This window comes from Strix uralensis, chromosome 6 (genome assembly GCF_047716275.1).
Source record: "Strix uralensis isolate ZFMK-TIS-50842 chromosome 6, bStrUra1, whole genome shotgun sequence".
Taxonomy (NCBI): Eukaryota; Metazoa; Chordata; class Aves; order Strigiformes; family Strigidae; genus Strix; species Strix uralensis.
Window position 1 is genome coordinate 24,668,060 of NC_133977.1, and position 17,475 is coordinate 24,685,534.

Consider the following 17,475-nt stretch of genomic DNA (forward strand, 5'->3'; position numbering starts at 1 on the left):
TATTTTCAGGTTTTTCACCAAGATGAAACAGAGGAATTCAATCAGTGTAACACACCCAAAACATCTTTATGGGTGAAGCCAAAAAAAAAAAAGAAAAAGATAAGAAAAGTACTAGCTGGCCTAGAATTTCAAAGCAGCAATAGCATAATACACTGTCATAGATCAGGTCAGACTTGGAGTAAATTCCAGAATCATTGCATTCCTAATTTTTATGTTGTTCTCAGTTCCATCAAGCTAAGTAGCAACAGATTTCTTCTCCCCACAGGATAGTAAAAAAACTTTTCCCTCACTCCTTTGGAAATGGTTTCTTATGTTCAGAATATTACTGGGACCTTGTTAGACTTTTTAAACACTTTTTAAAATGGTTAGCTTATGCTAAGGTCACCTAGATACTTCACATTTTCTGTAATAGAAATCTCAAGAAGCAAGCATGTTTCCTTTAAATTTATCACCAAAAATAGAAGCTGCCAAGAAAAGCTAAATTTAAAAAAACTCATAGTTTTATAGTTTTATGATAATTCTCACTTACAGATAGGTCCCATTTCTACTGTCTGGCAATGGATGTGGCCCTTAAAATGAGAAGAAAATATGCCCTGAAAATAACATTTCTACCTAAGATCTCTAAACAGGTCCTAATTCCTGGCCATAACATTTGGGAGGAGGAGGGTGCTGAGTGACGAGTAACGCAACCACAATACTCCGCTTCCAAAGGCCTTCAAGAGGCTGTGAAATACAGGTAGTAAGATTGAGCAGCTCTGAGCTTGCCCAGAATTATGTTGGTAGTGGGGAAGATCCCTCTATGTTGCAGAAAGTAGGGAACAAAGATGGACTAAGACACCTTAATACACCCCAAGTATCTGCCATTCCTTTCCTGTCTTACTGCAGGAATTGGATTACTGAGAATCAGAGCCCTACTATATATTTTATTTTACCTTCCTGCAAGGTCCTAAAAGTTTTACAGAGAAAAAAAAAGTAAAATTTAAAATAAAATATAACTTGTAAACGAGATCTGGTATTGGATACTTAAGGAGAAATGATTCCTCAGCTATTAGCTAAGCAAGTATCTCAAAAGTTTTGATAGCTCTGACAGACACATGTGATTAATTACTGTATATATCAGAAAAATGCACTTTTTATCTACATAAGTAATTATTGACATCTTGCCTGTGAGGGGCTGAGAAGGCAACTGGCCAAGAGTAATTTAAAATACAAAATCAAAACCTGTAAATATGTCCTTGATATATGTCCTTCTTTAGATAAATGAAGGGTATTGCTGACTTAAACTCAATACATGAAACAATAAGACTGGAGCTTGAAATAAATTATGTTGATTCAAGTAGACACATATTGCAAAACTGTCTTGCTTTTCTATACAAAGAAATTAATCTTTGTTATAATCTTGCATGGAACAATATGACAATAAAGATATGTATTTAATCCCTGCACAATCCTTTAAATGTAGAGCTTAGTTTCTAGATTCATGGCATTTGTGTTTTCAGCTTAAATTTCAAAGCTATGTTGATCAAATCTAAAGGGTGCCATTTTTCTTTCAACATTTTTAAGCTATAAGTTGATGCATTTTTAGAATTTTTTTATGTCTGTATTTATATTTAACACATTTGTCTTTTTTATATAGAACACATCAGTGTCAGGCTTCATCTTACTACCACCAGGTCTTCTCTTTTGTTTTTTTTTAAAAATTATTTTAATTTTCTCACTTATTTTACTTTCATTACATGTACTAATGTTAAGTATTTAAAAGAACAGTGTAATGCTACAGTTATTAATGTACTGCTTTAACATTTATAGTATTAGTTTCTGAACAAGCATTTATTAAGCACTGGTAAAACATTATACAAAACTTTATTGCTGTAAATATTCTTACACTCTTTTCTTTTTCCCCCTGTATTTGTGTACTAGGTGGTTGTGAATGCCCTTTTAGGAGCAATTCCATCCATCATGAACGTGCTTCTCGTTTGTCTTATATTCTGGCTAATTTTCAGCATCATGGGAGTAAATCTGTTTGCTGGGAAGTTCTACTACTGTGTTAACACCACAACTGATGAAAGGTTTGAAGTCGACCAAATCAACAATTTTAGTCAGTGCGAGGAACTCATAAAAAACAATCAAAGTGCCCGATGGAAAAACGTGAAAGTAAACTTTGATAATGTAGGATTTGGGTATCTTTCTTTACTTCAAGTAGTAAGTGATCATTCTTTATATACCTCTTACTGTTTATATGTAATAGTGAAAAGCAATTCTAGCAACAAAGACAGAAGACATATTTACCTGATAATTTTTATCTGTGACTTAGTAATACCACTGCACTGATAATTGATTACTCTTTTCATAGTAAGCAACAAGTAGAGCCTACTAAGATGAATAGAGAATTTTTAGGACATCTGACAGATCAAGTGCTACTCTTCCTATTTATAGCTCCCTTCATCCTCCAGCCCCTTCTAACTTTAAAAGTGTCTAGAAGCACCTAGGAATGGTATTCAGCTATCTGAATACTTCAAGTTTTACGGTTGCTGAAAAAGAAAATTCTGCATTGGTGTGATTAAGTCAGAGAGAAGAATTCCAGGTAGGAGATCCCATCTCAGTGGGATGAGAGCTGCCACCAGTGCAGACTTATGTGATCTAAGAAGCAATTTCTCATTCGGAAGAGAAATAAGAAAAGAAAAATATCATTATATACTATAATCTATGAAATATTTTCCCTGCTATTTCTGTGCATAAGCACCTAGTGGAGTTTAGCAAAATCCGAGAGAATAAAAGAAGGAAGAAAATACATGCAGAAAGATACTATAAGGTTATGCTTTCACCATCAAAAATTGTGTCCTCACAATACCATCTATCTTTGTATTTTGGAGTAGCTAACAATCTGACTGAGCTTTAATCAAGAAAAAGTTGGACTCTGACCTACGTTGCCTGCATTCAGCAACCTCTGTGGTTTTTTGAGGTTACTGTCTAATTCTGAAGAATCTTAGTTTTCATTTTTACAGTTTTTAAATAAGTTTCTAGCTTTTATGTTGGCATAAGAAATCTCAATACTACAAATCATTAACATGATGCAATGGTATTGACATGGTCCTGCACAGGGTCTAAAACAATTATTATGAGCATTGTGAACTGCCTCTCCCAGCTAATATAGTGTCTCACTTGTGTGACTGATAACTCTGACAATTTAAATTTCACTATGATTAATTATTTACTTTACTGTCACATCAGGAAAAAGTAGAGAGGGACCAGCAGTATTAAAGAAATAAACTACTTAATAAAATTTGATTTTACTCATTGAAAAATTGGATTGTAATAGAAAGACTTTAAATATTTCTTTTCTCTGTCTTATTTTTGAAATCCGCTGGCCTAGGATCCCCCTTGGGGTTGGGTGGGCAGAATGCTTTATTACGCATATTCAGGAGAAACAAAACATCAACAAAACTCTTTCCAATTGGTTTGCAAGTTTTCTTCCAGTAGTAACCTAGTTTATTCTGGGACAGGAATAACACCAGGTACATTTTTTCCTGGCTTTGTGGCCACAGTCACCACCCCTCAGCTACTTGCATATATATTTCAGTGTCCTGGCCATGCATAGCTTATTCCATCTTCTCTTCATTGAAAAAAACAAGTATTTCTTACATGAAGACTTAGATTCCTAAACTATTGGATTGTTCTGGAGGCAAACTGGGATAAATTTGTCAATTGTTCCCAAACTTCCAAAGGAAAAATTAATCTAGACCTACCACAGAGGGACCTAGCTCTCATGGGAGGTCAAGCCAGCTGTTTTAGCAGTATCTACAATAGAGATTTTGCACTGATATTAAAAGCTTGCCTAATGGATGGATTCTTTTTTGTGTGAGTAGAATGTCAGTGACAACACCACTTACTTTTTCTGTATTACTAAAATGCTTATAAAAGCATGAAGAAATTTTTTTGTTTGACATGCCAGAAAAAAATGTCATTGCACAAAACAGACATGTGGCCCTGCATCTTTTAGGGTTTGGTAAATAAGCCACTAGTAGTGATTTTTGCAGTTATAGAATGATAAAAGCCCCAAGGTAGAGAAAGCAAAATATCAGCTTGATTTTTAGTTAATGCTTTAAAATGTGCAGAATCTACTTTTTTTTAACCTGCAAGAACACCTGAAAGGCCACAATTCATAAATGTTTGAGATTCTTACATAACTGTAAGAAACTGTAATTCATAAAGAGATTTTCTGTTTGATATATAAAGTGTTTTGGATGAGAATCTAGAATAGGATTCTAAAGCCATTATGTTCAGAAGAAATGTGAGAATTGAATAGGTATGTCATAACCCTAGATTTCCCTACCCTTCCTAATACGCTTGTAGTAATAGTAAAGATGAGTAAATACTAAGGTATTACTCAATTAGAGGTATCCATTACTATGTCAGAAACAAAGACAAAGCTATTGAAACTTGAGTATTTGGCCCAAAATAAGCCTGAAAAGTCTGATGGTTGCAAGTGGATATGCTTTCTGTGCACCCCACATGAACATTAATGGCCCTTTTTTAACATCTTAATGATTAGTTGAAAAGTCTGCTGAAGTAATTTTGTTCTCCACCTTAACAACCTCAGGCACAGACTTTTGTTTAAGTTGTGATGGACCTGAGAAAATAACCTCATACAGGTCAATGTCTTTTTGCTAATGACAAACTCAGTGATAAGTATCAATGCATGAATTACTGATACAAAGTCCTTTTTTCAGGAAGCTAGAAACTAACTACAGAAAGCTGCCTCTTACAATCCAGTATTATTTCCATTCTCCATTCTACCCTCTGACTCATGCCCTTTGGGCCAGTCAAAGAAGAATATTGTAAATCCCTTCAGCTTTTCTGGGCTATAGGTAACACAACATAAATCTATCTTCTGCATTACTGAGGTTTTCTATCTGCAGTGAATACTACGGGAAGTAGTAACATTTTCATGACAAACAAAAAATCCAAATGTAAAGAAACCAAAAGAACACCAAACCCTGGTACTGAGGTCCTTATTATTCTGGGAAAGATACAAATGGGGCCTGTGAACAATTTTTGGTTCAAATCATGAAAAGCCTTTTTTGGTAGTATATGGGTCTGTTCATCGCAGAAAAAAACACTCTTTTTTATAAGTAATGTAGAAAAGAAACATAGATAATTCACACAGAAATACTCAAAAGAAGTGGGATAATTTCAGAAAGAAATATTCTAGCCTCAAAAAATAGATTGGAAATGTGTGGCAGTAGCTTTTTAAGCAAAAAGAACTCTGACAAGCTCTTTCTTGAGTTTCTTTGGTGGTGAATGCGAATGAATTTCTGGAATGACAGACCTGAGAAAAGAACATAAATTAATTTTTGGTTTGCATATTGTATTTTTTTCTTTTGGGGGAGGGGGGGTGGTGTGCAAAATCTTTAGTATTGATAGCAATGTTATAATTCTTTCTGCCCCAAAATACAGGCTAACAATATGGGCCATTGATAGAACCAAGTTTTATAGACTTTGTAGATCAGCAACTATTTTCCAAAATTCTTACATATTTGAAGCTAGAGTGTAAATATTCATGCCATCAGTCATATAAGTACCCATTCTCTCAATAAGAACTTTTTTCTTCTATGATGCAGCTTAGCTCATGGTGTCTATGTGGATTTGCAAACTTCTTATCTCATTTCTTGATCTGAACTTGTTTGAGTATTTCTCTGTCCCTAAAGAAAAACATCAAAGCAGAGACAGATCTGCTGGAGAAATTCCTTTCACAATTTTCATGCATCAATGAGTGAAGAGGAAGAGGTTGGTGTACACAAACAGATGTGGCATCTGCCCTGATAATTTTATGGCTTTATGCCTTTTTAACTTGAACCTAGTGTTTGGATTCTTTGGTAAGTAAATGTCCCGGAGGCCTGCTTTTATCCTGCTGGTAAGCATATATCCTGCTTACTGGGATAAAATGTGGCAAACTAGTGGCTCTCAAAGCACAGTGTTATATTATTCTGCTGTTACTGATACAAATAAGAAAACACATCTTGTGAAATGGAGGGTAAAAAAATCAGAAGCTGAATTCTAGGGCTATAAGATTAGGATGGCTTCAAAGTTCCAGCAGGTTAGTATTTTAAAAGCAAGATGCTAATGTATCTCCAAAAGGGACTGTGAATCTTCCTGGTGGTTATTTTTGGTAAAGAAATGGAGTGGTGAAACTCCAGCATTACTTATAACTTCATTAAAAAATATTCATCAGGGAAAAAAGTCTACATATTTTTAACAATAGTAAAGTAGATTGGGGGAATTTTTGTTTTGTTGGCTTTTCTAACTACGTTTCAGTCTGCATTTGAATATATGTCTTTCAAATTTCCTTGGGGAAAAAAAATATTTGGAACAGATGCTGATTTCTGTTACACTGCAATCAATTAGTTACTCCTGATTTAGTGACTCTGAGAATCTAGAATATATTTTTATATTTTACTATACAGAAAGGAAGCTGAGAATTTGATCTCTCAGTCATATTTCTGTGTTATTTTCTATTCAGTATGCACAAACACCCAAATAATACCTTATTTCTGTTAAAGAAAATGTGTTGAAGATATATTTAAGCTTAACATAAGCAGGCCTAAGCTTCTACTGAATGCAGTAGAAATAACACTTTTTCACTAAACGTGATGCCTTGACACTGAATGTCCAGTTCCATTATTTGCTATTGTTCAGGCAACATATTTAAAAATTACAAGTTCTCCTGCTGAACTGACATTTCTTTGAGAATTAAGAATCCGTTTTCTAACAGCTAAGTTCTCAACTAGTGTAAATGGGTTTGCATAATGATGATTATATTCACCGATTCCTACTGATTTTCAGGAGGGATTTAGAATAAAACAAATATGATGAGGGAACATATTTTATTATTAAAATTACTTAATTTTAATTAGGTTTTGGGATTGTATTTTTCTTCATTTCTTCAATAATGGCAATATCTTATGGTTCTGTGAAACTCATTGTGGAAAATACACATTTTACTTTAGATATTTTGAACTGCAAGATAATAATATGCTATATTTTTCCAGCCCCACACTCTTTTCAAGTTGCCTTTTTAATCATAATAATAAGCATACAACAGCTCATTTCTTCAGCTCTTTTTCCTAGCACTAGCTGAAAGGTACTGTCTGTATATAATGGAGTACTTTACTGATGATAGTGAAGCTTAGTATTTTAAAATTAGTCTATTTTTCTCCCATTCACTCTAGTTAGTCTAGGCTACACCAATAAATTTACAAATAACAATAATTCCACTTTGCCTGGAGTGATATGCAAGGATCATCATGTGTCTGAATCTGAGGCAACAGCACACACTTTGCAGAAGAGCCACTCCATCATCTGCATCATCTTTCCAATGTAGAAGTATATTCATGATTTGCATTTAGTGTTTCAGGTTGAAGTGCTGATTTCAACTTAAGTTATGACATTCCAAAAAATGCAAATAATGTACCAAGACAGAAACAAAAGTAGTGCCTGTAAGACATGAACTAATCATCCTGCTCTATTTAGACCTTGTAAGACTTCAGCTGAAATACAGAGTTGCCATTTCAAGAGATGAACTAGTGGAAGAGAGCTCAGAGGAAAATAATGAGAATGATCAGAGTTCTGGAAAACAAGATTTACATGGAAAGATTGAAGGAACAGTTATCACAGCCTAAAGAAGAAAGGCAGCAACAACCAGTTCGCAAATAAGCAAAAGGTGCTGCACAAAGGATTAGTACTCTGTTCTCCAGATATGTAATGTTCATGACAAGCCACAGTCTTAAATGGCAAGAGACGGATTTAGATATTATGAAACAATAAAGACAAATGCTGGAATAAGTAGTTTTTATAAGGTTGTGGAGAGCTCATCATTAAAAGTCTTTGAGAAATATTAGGAATTACATAAATAATGCTGATCCTACCTCTCCTGATCTCTTGCAGTCCAAATATTCCACAAGGACTTTATTCAGCTGAGACTTCTACTCTTTTCAGATTTATTGTTGATTTATTGGTCCTCTGATACTGCATTTTGATTTCATCATCATACTGTAAGTTGCCTGAACTCCGTATTTTCTGTGTTGGCCCCAAGATGCGAAAGTTTTTGCATACTGGATTTGTATCTCAGGATAATCATGCTCTTTTTAGTATTCCACTGTTTCAAAAGCATAAGGGACCTTTTTTCCCTTAAGAAAATATTTCCTTCTCATTTTAAGTTCACTTCAGGACCATGCCAGCTGCGTTGTCTCTGCATAAGCAAAGCCTTTTTGAAACCTCCACTAGAAATGAAAACTCAAGATGATGGAGATACAACAATAACCGTGAATGAAGAGTGTTCCATTCCCAACTTGTTTCTGTGACTGGTCTCTATGACAAGGAATATGAAGGAAACAATGATCTGCAGCCTTGTTTAGCAAAATTATAATAGGGACTAAATGACAGAGACCTATCTCACTTCTTTGTTTTATTCTGGGCACAACTGGATTAAAAACTGAGTGATTCCTACTTGGAGATGTTGCCTAGTCAAAAGAGAACTAATTGCTACAACAGAAAAAATTACTTTCTGTTTTGATCACTCAGATGAAGAAATCTACACCTCCCTGTCAAATATTTACAGATTTTGGGCAGAAGAAATAACTATAGAAGTTCACTAAACGCTGCCACATATGAGGCATACTAAGTCTTCAATGCACATAAAACACATCTTCTTCTTACCAGTTCATCTCAGAACATACGTGCGTGATCTAGCCTCTGTAAAACACAATACAATATATTGAAAATAGAAATACTAAATCAGGTAAAGTCTTTCAAATAGAGAAATTAGAGAAAAATCAAAATTTTGATTGATACGAAAATACCTTTTCTGAGCTGATCAAATTTTTGGTTCCCTTTGGTTGCCACCTTTCTGACTGATTTGAGGGAGGGACTACACATCAGTCTTCATTGGTGGCAACTCAGTTACATAAGGCTATTTCTCAGCTGGTCATAGCCTTTGCAGTTGACATGATTTGATGAACATTTAGTCCACTAAAATGATACTGCATTCTATCATTTGTGATAATTAATTAGAAATAAGATCATTAGGCTCAGTGCTTAAAATGTTCATATAGAGACAAAATAGGGGGATACACAGCAGTGTATCCAATGAGCATCTGTGAAGAAAGCCAAGAGACAAAGCTATCTAGAAATCTCATGTTATGCTAATTATTCCTGGCGCTGTGCTCAGTTGCTGGAAATAATTATACGAATTGTCTTCAAGTTCTATGCTTAAACAGGTGTGTACTGTTTACAGGCTACATTTAAAGGCTGGATGGATATTATGTATGCAGCTATTGACTCAAGAGATGTAAGTACAATATTTTAAATTATCTTTTGTTTTGAGGTCTATTAACAAGTGTGTATTTATATATCTTTCAAAATAAATTAATATCCATACAATAGAATGAAACAAAATTAAATTAACTAATACGAGAATCTGTGGTAACAAACTGGAAAACTGAATGCAAACTGCCAGATGCTGTCAGTAATAGATGGAATGGATAAAATACATTGACATAAGTGACAGGAGTATCATCCAAACACAAAATATTAAGGATATTTTGACCAAGGTTGCCACTTTTTCAGTTGAAATTTTCACATGAAATCTTAGGAATTATATTTCACGTTTTTTTTTCCTTAGGTATTAGAGCAACCCAAGTATGAAGACAACTTGTACATGTACTTGTATTTTGTCATCTTTATCATTTTTGGGTCTTTTTTCACCCTGAACCTGTTCATTGGTGTCATTATTGATAACTTCAATCAGCAAAAAAAGAAGATAAGTATTGTTTCATTTCTCTTCTAAAGATATTCTAAAATATTGTAATTTTGCAGGTGCATGATATATGGAATGTTTACCTGAGGTCAGTTCAAAATTGAAAAAGGTGAAGTATACTAGGATATAAAATCTTACCAAGATGTAGTATGCATTAACATCATAAGATTTTACATTGTAGCGAATGGGACAGACCCTGTTGTTTTCAACGTCCAGTTTAGTCTTCCTCAAGTCATCTGCTTTTCCACGCTTAAACTTGATGAAATCTCCTTACACAATCAAACCCCTGATTTAGGCCTCTACATTAAAGCACTCATAATTTCTTGATTTTTTTCTTCTTGATTTGTAGTGATTCTATCAGCACCAAAAAAAAAAAAAAAAAAAAGCCTACCTGGTTACGAAAAATAAACCATTATTTCATCACACTAATGCTGTTTTAATGATCCCAAGTATTTGTGGTACTGAATGACCTGAAACTATATAGAACAGCAGTGGTTTGTAACTATCTCAGGGACTGTTTTTATTGTTTCATAGTGCAGATGTAGATAATCGCACTGGCATAGATGGTCTGAGAATCAGATGCTCATCGTTAAAATTATTTTCTGTAAATAGATAAGGTAATGAAAGCTAAAGGGCAAAAGCAGCTATGAATACCTTACTGGACTTCATCACTTTGGGTTTATGTTACTAATGAGGATGTCAAGCTGTACACGCTAGAGGCCTTGTTGTGGTTTAACCCCAACCAGCAACTAAGCACCACACAGTCACTCGCTCACTCCCCTCACCCAGTGGGAAGGGGAAGGGAATTGGAAAGAAAAAGTAAAACTCATGGGTTAAGATAAAGACAGTTTAATAGGACAGAAAAGGAAGAAAAAAAAAATAATGGTAATAATAATAATAAATTATAATTACAATGTTAAAAGAATTAGAATATACAAAACAAGTGATGCTCACCACTCGCTGACCAATGCCCAGTCAGTTCCCAAGCAGCAGTCCCTAGCCAGCTCTCCTCCCCGTTTATATACTGGGCATGATGTCATATGGTATGGAATATTCCTTTGGTCAGTTTGGATCAGCTGTCCCGGCTGTGTCCCCTCCCAATTTCTTGTGCCCCTCCAGCTTTCTTGCTGGCAGGGCATGAGAAGCTGAAAAGTCCTTGTCTTAGCATAAACACAACAACAACTAAAAACATCAGTGTGTTATCAACATTATTCTCACACTAAATCCAAAACACCTAAAGCACTAACACATTCATGTACTGAAAACCTGACTTTGTCTGCCTCCTTTATTTCACTAAAATCGCAGTTCAGGAGTGACAAATACTGAGCAGCCCAGACTATTTGAGCTTATCATCGCAGATGCTGCATCTCTTCCTATAAAAGAAAAGAAGTACTGAAAAAGATTTCTTGGAGCACAAGGAAAATAACTGTAGAAAAATGCTGCATTACTCTTTTTTGTGAGATGCAGTACTGGTTGACCAGATAACTTCTGGACTAAATGCTTACTTAGATTGCAGACAGCTGAATTTGACAGCTAAGAGGTTTCTCCCAGTTCGTCTTCTCGATTTTCATGAAATAAATAAATAAATCACATTTCTCTTTAAGAGTTTTTTCAACACAGCATATAAATGTGATTATAACCAGTTTTGATTTCATGTTTTTACTTTGGAGGTCAAGACATATTTATGACAGAAGAGCAGAAGAAATACTACAATGCAATGAAAAAGCTGGGATCCAAAAAACCACAAAAACCTATACCAAGACCAGGGGTAAAATTATTTATGTACATCAGACCAATAGCTATTTATGAACAGCTCAGGTTTTATTGTTGTATTGAAAGCAGAGAAATGCCCATGTGAAAATTATCCTTAACTAGTGTATCAGTCAGCAAAAATGGAAAACACAGTAAAAAAAATTATTTTTCCCTTGCAACCATTTTAACTTCAATTTGACCACTCTACTTAAGATCACTAGTTATATTTTTACTGAAGTCTCATAGGCCTTACTGCATGTATTTTCTACTCTCTTCTAACAGGAAAAGAAAAACAATTACAGTTTGTATTGGATGTATCTTTTTTTTTTTATTTTCTCCTCAGAACAAATTCCAAGGCATGGTCTTTGATTTTGTGACACAGCAAGTATTTGACATCAGCATCATGATTCTTATTTGTCTTAATATGGTTACCATGATGGTAGAAACTGATGACCAGAGTGAAGAAATGGAAAATATTTTATACTGGATAAACCTGGTGTTCATTGTTCTTTTCACTGGAGAATGTGTCCTGAAATTAATTTCACTTCGCCATTACTATTTCACTATAGGCTGGAACATTTTTGATTTTGTAGTTGTCATTCTCTCAATAGTAGGTAAGTCTTATTAAACTAAAAAGAGGGTAAAATGAATATAAGGAGAACTTTTACTCAAATAGAGCTATATGGTTGGCTTTTGCCCTTACAAATTTTACAACTAAGTCAGTCATGTAATTTTTCATTTTATCTAATAATTTAGTTAATCCAACCATCAAAACTGTTATAATCATTCAACATACATTGTACTTCAAAATCTTAAGTACAACTGGTATAACAGAAATATCGTTAATTGCTACATAGAACCACCAACTTTAAAACTATTTTTCTAAATTTCTACTACAATATGGAGACTAAGTGGTAAAGTACCTTGGTTTTATTTTTTTCTGTTTTAGGTATGTTTTTAGCCGAGTTGATTGAAAAGTATTTTGTATCCCCCACACTATTCAGAGTCATCCGACTTGCCAGAATCGGTCGAATCCTGCGTCTCATTAAAGGCGCTAAGGGAATCCGCACTCTGCTTTTTGCTTTGATGATGTCTCTCCCTGCTTTGTTCAACATTGGCCTGCTGCTGTTCCTGGTCATGTTTATCTATGCGATATTTGGCATGTCCAACTTTGCCTATGTTAAGAGGGAAGCTGGTATAGATGACATGTTCAACTTTGAAACGTTTGGCAACAGCATGATCTGCCTATTCCAGATTACCACATCTGCTGGCTGGGATGGTTTGTTAGCCCCAATTCTTAACAGTGGGGAGCCAGACTGTGACCCTAACAAACCTCATCCAGGGAGCTCTGTGAAAGGCGACTGCGGCAACCCTTCTGTTGGGATTTTCTTCTTTGTCAGCTACATTATCATATCGTTTCTGGTAGTGGTGAACATGTACATTGCTGTGATTTTGGAGAACTTTGGTGTTGCTACTGAGGAAAGTGCTGAACCCTTGAGTGAGGATGACTTTGAGATGTTCTATGAAGTCTGGGAAAAGTTTGATCCCAATGCAACACAATTCATGGAATTTGAGAAATTGTCTGATTTTGCAGCAGCACTTGAGCCTCCTCTTCATCTACCCAAACCAAACAAAGTCCAGCTTATTGCAATGGATCTACCCATGGTAAGTGGTGACAGAATTCACTGCCTTGACATCTTGTTTGCTTTCACAAAGCGTGTTTTGGGGGAAAGTGGGGAGATGGATGCCCTCAGAATACAGATGGAAGATCGGTTTATGGCATCCAATCCTTCAAAAGCTTCCTATGAACCAATTACAACCACATTAAAAAGAAAACAGGAGGAAGTATCTGCTGTCATTATTCAACGGGCTTATAGACGTCACCTTTTAAAACGAACAGTAAAACAAGCTTCCTTTATCTATAACAAAAACAAAAGTGAAGGAGGGGCTGGTCAGGGCATGAAAGATGAAATCCTTATTGACAAGTTAAATGAAAACTCATTTACAGAGAAAACTGATATAACTGCATCAACAGCAGTTTGCCCACCTTCTTATGATCGTGTTACAAGGCCAGTCAAAGAAAAGCATGAAAAGGAAGATAAAGATGTCCAGAAATAAAAGCAAATAGCAAGCAAAATCATCTCTGTGCAAAATAGTTCATAGCCAGTAAGGATCATGTGTTTGTGTCAACAGGACTCCTGCTGGAGGTCTATGCCAAACTGACAATTTTTACAAATATACTGTACATTAAAGGTCAGTGCCTATTAAAAGATAGTGACCCCTTGTCAGTGACTGTGATATGGGGAAAAACAACCTTGACAGGAGGTTACTGTTCTCACTACCAGCTGACACTGCTGAAGAGGAGAGAAAAAATGGCTATTCAGACTGTAGGGACCAGTTAAAGGGGTGTAAACCAAGTATTTGTGTGTTTAGCATAGAACAATATGGTAACTGTATCCACTGTTTGCATTTCAACTGCCACATACATCATATTTTTACAAAATCTGTGTTGGTGGATTCATCTTATTTTTATTCATATGTTGTTTATTATATGTGACTATTTTTGTAAGTGGGGCTTCTGTTGGGGAAGGGTATTCAGTACACCTTTACAGGTGCAAGGGCCAGGTGTTCTATTATATGACTAATACACACACAGAAATGATTTGCATGAAGGCATGTTGCACTTATAGATCATGCATGAAAATAACATTAAGTCACAAAGAACAAAAGATTTTTTTAGCGCATTGCTTGTGGAAAGGAATAACAGATTTTGAGGTGCTTAATTAATGTATTCATGTTGTATCACATCCAAACAAGTCTTGGTATGCCTGTAAAGTCCCCTATAACTCACAAGAACAGTAGAGACGGATTATTTTTTGCACAGACCATTGAGTTTCAGAAAGTGCAAACTTCTTTCTAGGTCTGGAGTCACAGATTTTGTCTTTGTCAAATGTCTTTCTGCATACAAACACTAAATGAATCTGCCTCAGCCCTCCAAATTGATCAAAAAGAGCCCTTCATAAAGTTGTTCTGCTTTGTCCTGCAGTATTGTTTAGCCATCTTCAGCTCTCAGTAAGGTTGACGTTGTACATGTTAATGAAAAGCCCTCTGCTATGTAAATAGTAATTTTTAACCTGTGGTGCATGTTTGAGCAAACAGATAATGACCTTAGCACATTTATTGCATCAAATATGTACCACAATAAGTGTAATGTGCAAGCATTCAACAGGTAAAATTATGTATTATCTACCATTATAGATAGTTTGGATGCTATCAATGCATGTTTATATTGCCTATGCTGCTGTTCCTTTGACTGTCCAGGATTCTTAAATATGGAAAGCCATACATCAGAGCTAAATGAAATAAACTACTCAACAAGACCTCATTCCTCCATACCATTAAGCAATATTTTGCAGCTATTTAGGAGCTTATTTGTTTTACATTTTTGAATTTTCAGTGAAAAGCATATAGTGTATATCCAAACTGTACAGACATGTTGAAAAATACTAAACCTGTTGAAAATAATGTTAGAATTTTATAAGCAAATATAAATACTGTAAAAATCATTTTATTTTCTTTTTCAGCATTATGTACATAAAACAAGAACTGAATTTTATCTTCAGGTTGATGTCACACCATTTTTGTTACTTTCTGTCCATAGCACTTTTTCACAAAAGAACTCCAGAGAACAAGCTATAACTAATAGAATGGGATAGCTGTCGGTTCTTATTTTTAAAAATATTTGCAAACATGTCAATACTTTCTGCAAAATAAGTTCATAATTTGCTTCTAAAAATCTAAAGTTTTTTGCAGTTGGGAAATGGTATAAAGTTCAAATTGAATGTCTAAGCAGTGCCTGCATCATAAGTTTCCAGGTACAACCTTTCTTTCACAGAATCCTTAATCTTTTCTCATATTTACTCACAGACCTTTTTTATTTTGATTCATGCTGCACTAGAACAGTTCCAAGTGTTATCTTGAGCCCACAATATTTTTTCACAAAGAGAAAGTAGCAAAATTGTATAATCCAACACATCAGGACATTTTATGTTTCTTACACAGGAAAAGTAAATATAGATTACTTTTATTAAAATTATTGACTAATATTGTATTAGTGAACTGCATGCAGGAAAATGCTACTATTACCCTAGCTGACGCGAAAGAACATTATCAGTGCGCCGAAATAATAAAGATTACATTTTTTATTGTATGTTCCTTTTGTCTTTATTAACTGACAGTAATATAAAAAAGGTGTGCTTCTAAAACCACAGAATGAGAGGAAACTGAAAACCCTTACAGCGAGCTATACTGTTCTTCCATGTAAGCAAATCCTCGGGACTTGCTTGTTAGTCACCAACTAAGAATTTCTAATTCAATGCATGTTAAGACACTGAGCATGATGATTCTGCATGTATCAATAGTACTGCCCTGAGGAACTTCATGAGTTCATGCAGCAGCTCCATGCAGTGGGGTACTCAACCATCAAATACCAGAGCTGTCTTGAGTGTGTCCCTGGAGGCTCAGAGTATCTACAGCAATGAGAACTGAGCATTCACAAGTTTACAAAGAGAAAATAAAGACTGAAAATAGTACTAGATAGATGACATTCCCCAACCTGGATTATGAGGACCAGTTTATTCTCGCTAGTTACTATTCACAAATAGGCTACAGAACATCTCATATTAAGTGCATTTCTGAAAAAGGTGAATCGGTGTCAGAGTGAATAACTATTGATCTTTTCTCAGGAATTTTTAAGAATCTCTCTGGAAGCACCATGACCCTAGAAGCTATCATTTGTGGATACTGATATGGAAAAATGCAAATGCATCTGGAAAGTGGCCCTATTGGTTATTCTTTATCAATTGCTTCAGTGAATCTCTGAAAATGTTCATTTGATATGCTTACATAATTTTATATTGCATTCCCCTACAACTTACAATTAAAATATTGAGAGGTGAACACTGAACTTAGTATAAAACCAGTTTATGAGCAATTGTATTGCGTATGCTTTCTCAGTTGCTAATGCAGAAATAAAATTTCCTAGCATCTTCCCTGAAATTCATCACAAACCTTTCGAGGGAGGAAAATGTTTCTCCTTCAAATTGTTCCGAAATACATTATGAAAAAAGTCTAAAACATTGATGGAAAAGCACAAGTATCAAAATTAAAAGATAAGTATTTTCAGATTAATATGTAGACAAAATATGTCTTAAAAGGTTACCTTAAAAAGTATGTAAGTTATCCACAAACTGACAGGAATAATAGGCTGCTTAAAAAAATAAGGTAGTAAATTGAATAATATTTTTTAATAAAAAAATAGTTTTAAAATAAATGAGAACTATGCCACTGTCACTGCAGATCACAAGTCATGGCCATGCAAAAATACTTGTTTCTCATACGTATTTTAGGTTTTCAATGTTACAGAAGCCAAAATGTTACTTCTCGACAACTAGAGCATCACTTAAACATAACAGGAAATTTTGAGGATCATCTTGGCCAACAAGAGAAACAAATATGCTTACATATTACTTCTGTGGCACCTTCCTGACACTGTGGATGAGAAGTGTATAATGGAGTGGTGCATGTGTGATCTATTTGTCAGGAAACCTTACTCTGGGTACTCTCCACTAGAAGAATCAGCTTCACCTGCTAATTCAGTGCAAGGTGGGTTCGCCTCCTTGTACTAAATGGCATTACTGACAGTTTTCATGTTGGACTGACGACACAACCGTTCTGACGGACTGTTGTTTAGCACCGGTTGTTTGTTTCTGGTGTTTAGAAATTAGGACTGAGGATGCTTTCTCCAGGGGAAAACCTGAATTTTACTAGTCTTTGCAACTCTGTAATTCCCTAGGAAGAAAGAAAAAGGGGGAAAAAAAGAGAACTTCCTGTATTTGATTTTACCCCAT

The 17,475-nt window shown here is 35.0% G+C and overlaps 1 protein-coding gene across 6 annotated transcripts in view; it reads left to right on the forward strand.

Annotated features, from left to right (window-relative positions):
- Positions 1-15,776, forward strand: part of LOC141945317 (sodium channel protein type 1 subunit alpha) — a 102,603-nt gene extending 86,827 nt beyond the window's left edge. For all 6 annotated transcript variants that reach the window (XM_074873321.1, XM_074873323.1, XM_074873318.1 and 3 more), the window contains 6 exons: positions 1,921-2,202; positions 9,293-9,346; positions 9,680-9,817; positions 11,478-11,582; positions 11,910-12,180; positions 12,516-15,776. In XM_074873321.1, coding sequence (XP_074729422.1) covers positions 1,921-2,202; positions 9,293-9,346; positions 9,680-9,817; positions 11,478-11,582; positions 11,910-12,180; positions 12,516-13,684 — 2,019 coding nt within the window. In that variant the 3' untranslated portion in view covers positions 13,685-15,776. The remainder of the gene's footprint in view (positions 1-1,920; positions 2,203-9,292; positions 9,347-9,679; positions 9,818-11,477; positions 11,583-11,909; positions 12,181-12,515) is intronic.
- The last annotated feature ends 1,699 nt before the right edge of the window (positions 15,777-17,475 follow it).